The sequence below is a fragment of the Perognathus longimembris genome, chromosome 3 (assembly GCF_023159225.1).
Source record: "Perognathus longimembris pacificus isolate PPM17 chromosome 3, ASM2315922v1, whole genome shotgun sequence".
In the NCBI taxonomy this organism is placed as follows: domain Eukaryota; kingdom Metazoa; phylum Chordata; class Mammalia; order Rodentia; family Heteromyidae; genus Perognathus; species Perognathus longimembris.
In genome coordinates this window covers 53,611,795-53,623,822 of record NC_063163.1, presented here as the reverse complement: position 1 = coordinate 53,623,822, position 12,028 = coordinate 53,611,795, and the positions used below count along the sequence as shown (strand labels likewise).

The following is a 12,028-nucleotide window of genomic DNA, read 5'->3' as shown; positions in this document are numbered from 1 at the left end:
TCTTAATATCACCATGTCAAATGTGCTAGAAGATGTATAGTGTGTGTGTGTGTGTGTGTGTGTGTGTGCTCATTCTGATTCTTTGCTAAATCCAAAATGTTATTGTCATTGCATGACAGCTAATTGCAAATGGCTCCGGCCACAGGATGCAGTCGGAGAGGGGCCCTCACTGCAGCGTTCTCCATGCCGTGGAAGGATTCGCACTGGTTTTACTCTGCAGTTTCCAGGTGGCCACGCGCAAGCTCTCTGTGTTGATACTCAAGGAAATCCGAGCTCTGTTCATAGCCCTGGGCCAGCCAGAGGTATGAACTATTCTTATACACCTTTCTTTCTTTTTTCTTTCCTTCCTTCCTTCCTTTTTTTGTTTTTTGTTTGTTTGTTTGCCAGTCCTGGGGCACTGTCCCTGAGCTTCTTTTGTTCAAGGCTAGCACTCTACCACTTGAGCCACTGCTCCTCTTCCAGGTTTTTCTGTTTATGTGGTACTGAGGAATCAAACCCAGGGCTTCATGCATGCTAGACAAGCATTCTACCACTAAGCCACATTCCCAGCCCTTTCCTTCCTTTTTATGTTGGTTGTGAGGCTTGAACTCAGGGCCTGGGCACTGTCCCTGAGCTGCTTCATGCTCAAAGCGAGTGCTCTTCCACTTTGAGCCATAGTACCACTTCTGGTTTTCTGGCAGTTAATTGTAGATGAGAGTCTCACAGACTTTCCTGCCCAGCCTGGCTTCAAACCATGATCCTTAGATCTCAGCCTCCTGAGTAGCTAGGATTACAGGTATGAGCTACCAGGTCCCGGCACTTACACATTTTTCATTTGTTTTTTATGATAATTTTGAAATCTGAATTACAGATCATGAACAAAGCATTATTTTTGTGTCAGTACTTACAGGACTGTTGAATTTTTAATTATGCAATAGTGTTCTTAACCTGATAGAGGTAAGTCCTATTTTCTGGGACCAATGGAGAGGGCCATTTTTGGTTCACTAAGGAACAGTGCTTGCTTAGTAAAGAACTTAGCTTAGGAGATTGGAGATTGAGCTCAGTGGAAGGCGCTTGCCTGGCAAGTGAAAGACCCTGAGTTAGTCCTCAGCAACACAAAAAATAAAAATTAAAGAAAAAAATTTAATTTACATTATGGATCATTTCTTCATTGTATTGAGCATTTTTTATAATAAACTTGAAAAAAATAAGTGCCATTCAAAATGATCAAAGTACCATCGGCTTTTCTATCATCTTGATAATGGCAGTAAGGTGACTTTGTTGGAAATACATCCTCTTTTTTTTTTCATTTTATTCTTTATTAAATTTTATTGACATCTATGAGAAGCACAGATAAGTTGCCTATTTCATTTGGAAAAACTGATAAAGAATAGCAAAAATTACATGGTGACACAAACTGGCTCAAACATAAGGATAATTGTCAGTTTAAAATTACTCATACATCCTCTTGAGATGGAAGAAAACCTTTTTTTTTTTTTTTTTTTTTTTTGGTACTAGTATTGGGGCTTGAACTTAGGGCCTGGGCAATATTCTCGAGCTTTTTCACTCAAGGTAGGATCTCTACTACTTGAGCCCCAGCTCCAGTTCTGGCTTTTTGCTGTTTAATTTGAAGATAAGAGTCTCTCAAATTTTTTTTTTTTTTTTGGCCAGTCCTGGGCCTTGGATTCAGGGCCTGAGCACTGTCCCTGGCTTCTTCCCGCTCAAGGCTAGCACTCTGCCGCTTGAGCCACAGTGCCGCTTCTGGCCGTTTTCTGTATATGTGGTGCTGGGGAATCGAACCTAGGGCCTCGTGTATCCAAGGCAGGCACTCTTGCCACTAGGTTATATCCCCAGCCCAGAGTCTCTCAAATTTTTCTACCTGGGCTGGGCTTCCTCAGTCCTCAAGTCCCAGCCTCCTGTATAGCTAGGATTACAAGCATGAGCTACCAGCAGTGTTTGGCTGAGAACGCCATTTATCAAGCATGGAAAAGTCAAGTGCTACATGCCCTTGTATAGGTGCCATGGCTCATGACTGGTGCACAAGTGGCCAAGCCCTATGAAAGAAAGATCATCATTTGATGTGATCCTTAGCACAGTCACTGTCTCTTCAAATTTGTCCTAGTCCTTTAGGTTCCCTGTTCTTTAGATCACTGTCTGGTGGATTTCAGGGCCACATCTCAGGCTTCTGGTAAAAGGATCACTGAGACACACTATAGTCCAGTGAACCTCTGGGATGTTTCTAACTATGACAAAAATTGACAATAAAGGCCATGCCTGCATGTAGCTGGCATGGCGCTGAGTGCTTTACACATATTGTATATTTTACTTTCACAATAACCAGAGGATTCATTTCATGATCCCAATATGCACGTGCAGAACTGAGGCTTTGAGAGGTGAAATGCATTACCCAAAGTGAACAGCCAGAACTCAAAGCCAGATAGGCATGTCTCTAAGCAGAGATGGAGAACATCTGACCTGCACATGGGACACACATATGCCTCTTTACTGCAGGTAACCCATCTGCCTCGATGATCATTTTGAATGGCTGGCAAATAATATTATACATGTCCAAACTGCCTGGAACAGAGCAGGGTTCCCCATACCTTTACTGAGCCCTTGTTCTTACCAGCTATTCATTCACATGGTGTTAAGGATGCTTCTCAGATGTTGCTTTCTTTGCTGTCACAGTTTTTCTTATTTTTTATTTTTATTTATTTATTTTTGTGCCAGCACTGAAGCTTGATTTCAGGGCTTCTTACTCTTACTTAGCTTTGCTGGTCAAGGCTTTTGAGCCACACCTCTACTTCTGACTTTTTGCTGATTAATTGGAGATAAGAGCCTCATGGATTTTCCTACCCAGGCTGGCTTTGAACCACAGTTTTCAGATCTCTGCGTATTGAGTAACTAGGATTACAGACGCAAGTTACTGGCACCCAGCTCTACCCACAATTTGTTTAAAATTTTCCATTCATACATGAATATTGAGAGTTTTAAATAAATTATATTTCAATTTTTCTTTAATACACATTTATATATGTACATTTTTACTTGTTTGTAAGTTTTAAAATGTAAAAAGTAGGTTTTTTTTGTTGTTGTTGTTGTCTTAACCTGGATACTGATGGTTCATGTCTGTAATGCTAGCTGTCATGCCATCTCAGGAGACAAGTTCAGGAGACTCTTATCTCTAGTTAACCAGCAAAAAACTGGAAGTAGAGGTATGGTTCAAGTGGAAGAGCACTAGCTTTGAGCAAAATAGCTAACAGACAATACTCCAGCCTTGAGATCAAGCCTCAATACTGGCACACACAGATACAAACACATATACACAAAAGAAAAAAAAGATTTTTTTTGTTTTATGTCAAGGCCTTGGTATATAACCAGATTGGCCTCAAACAGAATTCTCCCACCTCAGTCTCCCAAATGGTGAAATTACAAGCATGCACCACCATGTCTCTCTCTCTCTCTTTCTCTCTCTCTCTCTCTCTCACACACACACACACACACACACAGAAGTGGATGAGCACATGTGTACACACACACATTTCATGTAAAAGAATTTCAGTAAGATATCTATTATTGTCCTTTTCTTTGTTTGTTGTTGTTTTAAATCAAATAACTGTGTAATGCATAGTCATAGCCGTGTGTGTGTGTTTAGTCTCCACTGTGTTTTCTTTGGGACCCAAATTCAGTGACAGTCAACATCAATCAGTTATTTTAAAAGGCCATTGGCTTAAAATAAGTTGCATATTAGTGATCTGACAAAGAACATTCTTGGCGAGTTTCCATTCCTTAAGATTAACGACAAGTGGAACAGTCTCTGACTGTGATAGTGATTTAGATGCTCATGTACATTCCAGTGTGAAATTCAAAGATAGGTCTTTTTACAACAATGTGAAATTGCCCTGAAACTTGAAAAACTAAACTCAGAAACACAGGGAGTTCTACTCTTTGCATTGTACCATCTTGGCCCTCACTTCTGTGTGAGAAAACCCTTATCACTATTAGCAAGCAGTCCTGCTCTGTGTACTGATAAGGCAGTGGGGTGGTGGGAAGGATTCATTTTCCCATGGACAGTAATCACCTCCCATTTGTGCAGGATGATGACAGGCCAATGATTGATGTCATGGACCAGCTAAGTTCTTCCATTCTTGAGAGCTTCATTCATGTAGCAGTTTCAGATTCGGTAAGGATGTATTTGCTTCTGATTAGTAATAGTTCTTTAATATTAGCTCTAGACCTAACTGGTAGAAAAGAGTGTGAAAGAGAGAGAGAACCAAGAAAATATTATATGGAGGAATTTAAGGGTTTCATTTCAGATTAATCAAGTGATACAAAAGTACTTAGGAAAACAAGTCCAGTTTTTCAAATGACCGATGAAACAATTGAATAAGTCTCCAGCAGAGTTTGAGCCTTAGACATATAGATAATATTTTTCTAATTTTAACTTCAAGAAAAATTGTTCAGTGTTCTGAAAATAAATTAATCATTACATTTAACACTTAAAATGTAGTTAATTTTGTACTTAACAATCAATATCCCAATTTAATTCTTAATATGAATCTTCTGTTTATATATTACTTTATAGTTTGCAAGATGCCTTCATATTTATTGTCATCTGACTCAAATAGTTATTGAAATGCAAACATGTTAGATGGGAACTCAGTAGTAGGGTTCATGGTTTATGTCCACAAGGTTTAGATTCCACCTCCAGCACAAAACATGAGTTACACAGAGCGGGGAGGGTTAGAGCTCAGACTTACGCCTTTTTGGACTTTGACTCTAGCTCTACTTTATCTGCTGTACCAATATATTCTTCCTTTTAAAAAGCATCTTGGAAGCTTTCAATTTCCTGAGCAAGTAAAGGAGAAAGTGAAACTGATTTTAGGTATCTGACATTTTAAAACTAAAAGCACAGTAGGGAAACCTGGATTCATTTCTGCTGACTAGCTGGAGAGAGAGGCAGGGCAGTCTGGGACAACTAGCAGAATCCTTGTTGCTGGTTCCTAATGCAGCTACTTATCAAATATAGAAATGAATATAAAGCTGCAGGATACCTCTGAGCCTTTCATGGCCTTTTCTCACTGATGCAAACAAAGAGCCCTGTGTTAATGGCTTTATTCTCATTTTGCTTTGTTGTTTTCAGTTCTGAGGTTCAAACCCAGGACCTAGCACATACTAGCAAGCTCCCTATCACTAGTAGCCCTGTTCTTGTTTATGGGCCTAATAATAATGATTAGTACTATTCCTAGTGAGGCTCTACAGTTCTTAACAGTGATAGTAAAGGAATTCAGTTGTTATAAGAAGTAGAAGAGTCAACTTCAACATTTTACATGGGTATCTTTCTTTCCTGCAGATAGATATTATTTGTTCATGTGATTTTCTTCTGTTTACCAAAATAAAAATCCTGAGCCTGGGTTACCATCAGGAAGCTGGCCAACACAGGGAAGAGTGCTAGCTTTGGTCAGGTGTTTCTACCTGCATTGTCTTATATGTAGCAGGCAGAAACTGTGATGGTCAGTGCTTTCCAAGATCATGGAATCTCATGACTTAGGCTCTGAAGCTCCAGCTCTTTCTTTCTTTTTCTTTTTTTTGTTTCTTTTTTGGCAAGTCCTGGGGCTTGGACTCAGGGCCTGAGCACTGTCCCTGGTTTTGTTTTGTTTTTTGCTCAAGGCTAGCACTCTTCCACTTGAGCCGCAGCACCACTTCTGGACGTTTTCTGTATATGCGGTGCTGGGGAATTGAACCCAGGGCAGGAGGCAAGCACTCTTGCCAATAGGCCAAATCCCCGGCCCCCCATTTCTTTCTAATAATGACCAAGGCCCCATTTATAGTATTGTGCCCATGGGAGCTTGTAGAAGCAATAGATAAAATGGACCACTTGAAATGCTTAACAAACATGAAGGCAATTTCCTTTCCTACCACAGCACCTAGATTATTTGAAATTTACTGTCCCCTAAAAATTGATATTTGGAATTAAAAAAGACCAAATTGTTAAAATTTGTCTACATATACATATCAATATCTAGATAGATAGATACCAGTACATATATATATATTATTTTGAGAGATTGTAAAATGTATTATTTTGGTTAGACCATTGGACAAGAATAAGTAGATACCTTAAATATCAGTAGGATGACATTCATAACATTCATACCATGACATGGTAGAAGTGGCGCTGTGGCTCAAGTGGTGGAATGCTAGCCTTGAGGTGAAGAGCTCAGGGACAGCACACAGGCCCAGAATTCAAACCCCATGACCAAAAAAAAAAAAAAAAAAAAAAAAAAGAGATTGTGCTTAGCCACTCCAAGGAAAAGTATAATAGTCTAACTAAGGATACAGAAAATAACAGCTAAAATATGCATATATGAATGTGCTAACAGAAAGGATTAAAAACAGTTATGACTCTTCAAAGATAAGTCACTCCAGGATTTAAAAATGATAAACCTGTGGCTGCATATAAATTAGCTAATGTCATGGGTTGTTCTAGAAAATATGGCGTGACTATCTTCTGTGTACTGGTACACAGTGCTATATGAGATCAAAACTTGCAAGACTTGATCTTGATCCTTGAACTTGGCACTTACACTTCTTACCAGCCGATGCACAGATGACTATTACCAGAGCTGTATGTGGGTGGAGTACAACGGGTGTTGGGGATCCAAAGCTGCCATGTGGCATGGGTGATCAAATGCTCTAGTTCAGCTTTGACTCGCTGCCTACCTCTGTGCTAGCAGGCAACATTACCGCTGACCCACAACGTGGATCTTCAGTGGCTGGTGGAATGGAATGCAGTCCTGGTCAACAGTCATTATGATGTGAAGAGCCCTTCCCACGTCTGGATCTTTGCACAGTCTGTGAAGGACCCCTGGGTCCTCTGCCTCTTCAGTTTCCTTCGGCAGGAGAATTTGCCGAAACACTGCCCCACAGCCCTCAGCTATGCCTGGCCTTATGCCTTCACTAGGCTCCAGTCGGTGATGCCGCTGGTGGATCCAAAGTAAGCCACTTGTGTGCCTTCCTCTGCCTTGTTTGCTTTATATTTTCCTGCTTCTGTTTTATTGTATAAGAAATTAGAATAGTATGACCCTCTCATTTCTTAAATATAGAATTGTCCATTTGTGTGTGCCAGTACTGGGGCTTGAACTCAGGGCTTTGCATTCTTGCTTGGCTTATATATATATTTTTTTATGAAGGCTGGCATTCTACCACTTATCCTATACCCAATTTCCAGAATATTTTGCTGGTTAATTGAGATTTCAGTGTCATAGATTTTCCTACTTGGGCTAGCTTTGAACTGTGATCCTCAGATCTCAACCTCCTCAGCAAGTAGGATGACAGGTGTGCGCTACCAGCACCTAGCTAGAATTCTTAACACTTAACCTCAAAAAATTTTATCTAAAGTTTTTGTCCCTTCATATCAATATGACTAAGTTTTGAATTCCAGCCTCTTAATGGTAAAAGGAACTTTAAAGTTCTTCTATGCAACTTCTATTCAGTACAATATTACTTGAACAACATCCTTACTGGACAGCTGTTGTCACTGTTGGAATGCTTCCTATGATCCTTAAAAAGTGATGCTTCAGCTGGGCACCAGTGGCTTACTCCTGTAATCCTAGCTACTCAGGAGGCTGAGATGGGAGGATTACAGTTTGAAACCAGCCCAGACAGGAAAGTCTCTTATCTCCAATTAACCACCAAAAAGTTGGAAGTGGAGCTGTGGCTCAAGTGGTTCAATTGCTAGCCTTAAAAGGGGCAGTGCTCAGGCCCAAAGTTCAAGCCCCAGTATTGGTGCACAAAACACACATACACACACACACACAGATACACACAGAGGGGAGGGAAGAGAGGAAGGAAGAGAGAGAGGAAAAGATAAGACATTATGTTTAAAATCAAGAACTTAGTTTTACTCTTTTTTTTTTTTACTCTATATTTCTAGCAGCCCAATTAATGCCAAGAAAACCAGCACTGCAGGCAGTGGAGACAACTATGTCACCTTGTGGAGAAATTACCTTATTCTCTGTTTTGGAGTTGCAAAGCCCAGTATTATGAGCCCAGGACACTTAAGAGCTTCTACTCCAGAAATTATGGCGACCACACCTGATGGTACAGTGAGCTACGATAACAAGGTGACATGACATGCTTCAGAAGAATTATTCTGTAAGGTTTTTTTTTAGCTTGTTTGTTTAGAGTTCCCAGTGCATACTGCACTGTGCCTGCCATCTGGAGTATTATGGGATCAGATTTTCATCCTACATATTTCTAAATTCCATTGAGCATTTGTGTGAATAATTTATTGCTCCTCCCTGGCAAGAGAGGCATGGAAGAGAAAGAGAAGACGAGAAACTTGCTGAAGACCACAGACTGATGTTGTCCTTACTAGTGTCTTACATTCCACATCTTTCTCACACATCACCAAGTATTCACCTTTAAGCCATGCTTTGATTCAGTTATCTTGTTAATGAGGATGACTCAAATGGTTAGAATAAATAAGCACTTGTTGCATTTATTTTTCTTTAGAATTTGTGTCCAAAGTGTGAAATACCTTCATTGTTCTGTATGAAATTTGTGTGTCCACCCCTTTTCCTCCCCTCCAAAAAATGATGGCAGTGCCTTGGGATGTGGCTCAGTCCTTTGAAACTGTTATAATGGAATCATTGCATGATTGCAAGAAACATCAGTCACCATGTTTCCTCATTTTTCACTTCTAATCAACTTGTTTCAGGCCATCGGTACCCCATCCGTGGGAGTGCTGTTAAAGCAGTTGGTGCCTTTGATGAGACTAGAAAGCATTGAGATCACAGAGTCCTTAGTTTTAGGATTTGGAAGAACAAATTCCCTTGTTTTCAGGTACAGTAGTTTTCATGTTCTAAATCATCCATGCTGCTGCTATTGTTGCTTTTCTTAACTTGAGCTTGCGTGTATGTGTCACCATGTACCTGGAGAGCTGATGGGCTGACCACCATCTCCTTTATGTCTTCTTCAGTCCATGTGTGTGCACACAAACAAGCATTCTTTATATCTGCCTCACATTTCCCTTTAGGCATTCTGATTTCACCTTCTGGATTTGATTTCCCTTGCAAGCTCTGTCCTAGATAACTACAAATGAAGATAATGCCTTGTCCATCCTCAGCCAGGCTGATCAGAGGCTATCACACTGAAGTAAAAGCAGTGTGTGATCACCAGCCATTCACACAACAGCCTCTGAAAGGAGGATCATGGCTTTCTGCCATCCTGAATTTTGTATCTGCAATAAAATTCTATTTGACACAATATCAAAGCTTTCTGAAAGACATCATATAATGTTGCATTGATAACTTCAGCTAAAAAAGTCTGTACGGAGAGAACAAATTTTTTCATGCAGAGAGAAAGGGAAAGGCCCAAATGTCTGTGAGAAAGAAACTGTATTTGAAAAATAAGATTAATGAGATATTTCAGAATCAACTGAAAAAGCTCCCATTACATTATTCATTTCTTAGAGTCAGATTTTTATCCTCTAAAGGACAATAATCGTCATTTCTCATTACTTGAGTGCCAGCTACCCAAAATTTTACTCTAGTTCTATTAATTTGTTATAACTAACCATCACATAGACATACTTTAAAGAAGGTAGTGACAATTCCTAAAATCCCTAAAATTCTTTCCCAAAGAATACAAAGCCCTTTGCATATCTTTCCTTAGTAGGCAACATTCACTTGACCACAACAACCACATAATTCTGGAAAACATGGTGTCTCTTGGTCTCAGTTTTTTCAACTCTATAACTGGTTTAACAAATAAAAAAATACCACATTTCTGTAATAAATATTTTAGTTTAATAGAACCCATCTTAGATTGTTGAGAGGACATAGTACATTGGAATGTGCATAAATAGACTATTTGGTAAATAAGTGGTAGCTGTCCATCAACTCTGAGCCAGATGCTAGTGACTAATGCCTATAATCCTAGGTACTGAGATCTAGCTGAGATCTAAAAATCAAGATTCAAAGCTAGCCCAGGAAAGAAAGTCTATGAGACTCTTATTCCTGGTTAACCACCTAAAAAGCAAGAAGTGGAGCTATAGTTTCAGTGGTAGAGCAAAAAAGCTGAGGAACAGTATCCATGCCTAGTTCAAGCCCCAGTTACAACACTAGATAAATAGACAGACAGATGGACAGAAATTAACACAGGTTTAATTACTGTGAACTCCAAAGGTGGTTCCATAGTACATGCTTCTTTCCCTCTAATTGGACTGAAAGTTTTTCATGTATTGAGATTCAGCTTTATTTATTGTCAATTTCATATGCCAAATTTCTTGAATTTAGTAGCTACTTGGAAAATGCCACTTCCCTGTTCAGATAGGTTGTTTTTATTGTTGATTGCCACAGAGATCTCCAGACCATCAAGTCAGAATTACATAGACAAGTTTATTTTGACCTCAAAGTACATACAAAGCACTGGAATGAAAACCAATAATGAAAAGTATAGGTCAATGTGTGTGTAGTTCCCATGTGATTGGGAAAGGAAGTGGTCGGTCAGGGGAGATTTTTGAGAGGAAAATAAAAGTGAAGAATGAGAATTATGGGCTGGGGATATAGCCTAGTGGCAAGAGTGCCTGCCTCGGATACACGAGGCCCTAGGTTCGATTCCCCAGCACCACATATACAGAAAACGGCCAGAAGCGGCGCTGTGGCTCAAGTGGCAGAGTGCTAGCCTTGAGCGGGAAGAAGCCAGGGACAGTGCTCAGGCCCTGAGTCCAAGGCCCAGGACTGGCCAAAAAAAAAAAAAAAAATGAGAATTATTTGGGGGTAGATGAGTATATTTGCTGACACTTTTTTTTTGTCAAAAGTAATGAATTTTAAAATGTGACCTCTTTCCTCAATAGAGAATTGGTAGAAGAACTCCATCCTTTAATGAAGGAAGCACTAGAAAGAAGACCAGAAGTAAGATTTTGAATTTAAATAATCTTGGCTTATTTAGGTGATGGTGTGTTTAAATCAAACTCCACAGTTCTCTATTTTAAAAAATACGAATACCTCAATAGGTCATTAACAATGAATTTTAATATTTTAACTCCTGTCATTTTTCACTGCTTTTCACCATTTGTTTAGCATCATATGGTTATTATTTTAATGGACTTTATTTCCTAAATGTGCAAACACACACAAAACAACTTACGTAGGCATGTCTATGTTATTGCATTCTTTTGTAAAAGTTTGTCATTAAAGTTTAATTTTTTTTTAGTTAGTTGGGTTTTATAACCAGGAGCCAATGGCCAAGAATATAATTTGTCTCACTTAATATATAATATCTCTATCAACATTATTTCCCGTGAAGAGAATCCATTTCAGAATTTATTTATAATGTACCAAGACTTTTTAAATAACTACATAAGAAGAATGAAAAAGATGCTCCCTATACAGTAGAAATGAAATAAATAGATCATGATCCAGTAGCAAACATTTAGCAGTTTTAGGACAGGCCATGTTTCTGTGTGAGCACATTTAGTGGATATTCTGAATCTCCTCCTCTTCCACTCATTTCAGATGCTCAGCCTTTCAGCAGACAATGGGAGGAGCTGGGAGAGGAGGCTTTTTAGTTCTCAACATTTCCATCTTATACACCCTGGTCGACCCACATATCATCTCCCTTATAGCAAGCATTGTCTTTAATAGTTAGAAAAAAGGGGAAATATACATCTCTTATGCTTTAAAAACAAGTATGCCCTTCTTTAAAAGTGACCTAAAGCATGGTTCATGTTGTTTTGTTCCCTCTTCCCATACAGAACAAGAAGCGCCGAGAACGGCGAGACCTGTTACGGCTACAACTACTTCGAATATTTGAACTTCTGGCTGATGCTGGTGTAATAAGTGACAGGTGGGGTACAAATTCTGCTAACTTAGTCTCAGCTCACTAAAGTAATCATCTGTTCTATTTTTAAACCTCTCTTTAAGACTTTTTAGGGTGACATTATCCAAAAAGAAATATACTCATTACCTGACATACATAACTCTAACCCCTCTGTACATCACCTTTATAAAAAAAAATCAAGGATATGTTTGCCTTTTCTGTT

At 39.2% G+C, this 12,028-nt stretch overlaps 1 protein-coding gene across 6 annotated transcripts in view; it reads left to right on the top strand.

Annotated features, from left to right (window-relative positions):
• Positions 1-12,028, top strand: part of Fry (FRY microtubule binding protein) — a 348,931-nt gene that overhangs the window by 230,906 nt on the left and 105,997 nt on the right. For 4 of the 6 annotated variants that reach the window (XM_048341549.1, XM_048341547.1, XM_048341550.1 and 1 more), the window contains exons 19-25: positions 120-302; positions 4,076-4,162; positions 6,714-6,976; positions 7,916-8,105; positions 8,702-8,826; positions 10,841-10,898; positions 11,741-11,832. In XM_048341549.1, the coding sequence (XP_048197506.1) occupies positions 120-302; positions 4,076-4,162; positions 6,714-6,976; positions 7,916-8,105; positions 8,702-8,826; positions 10,841-10,898; positions 11,741-11,832 (998 nt within the window). The remainder of the gene's footprint in view (positions 1-119; positions 303-4,075; positions 4,163-6,713; positions 6,977-7,915; positions 8,106-8,701; positions 8,827-10,840; positions 10,899-11,740; positions 11,833-12,028) is intronic. The other 2 variants (XM_048341548.1, XM_048341552.1) reach the window with 1 other exon arrangement.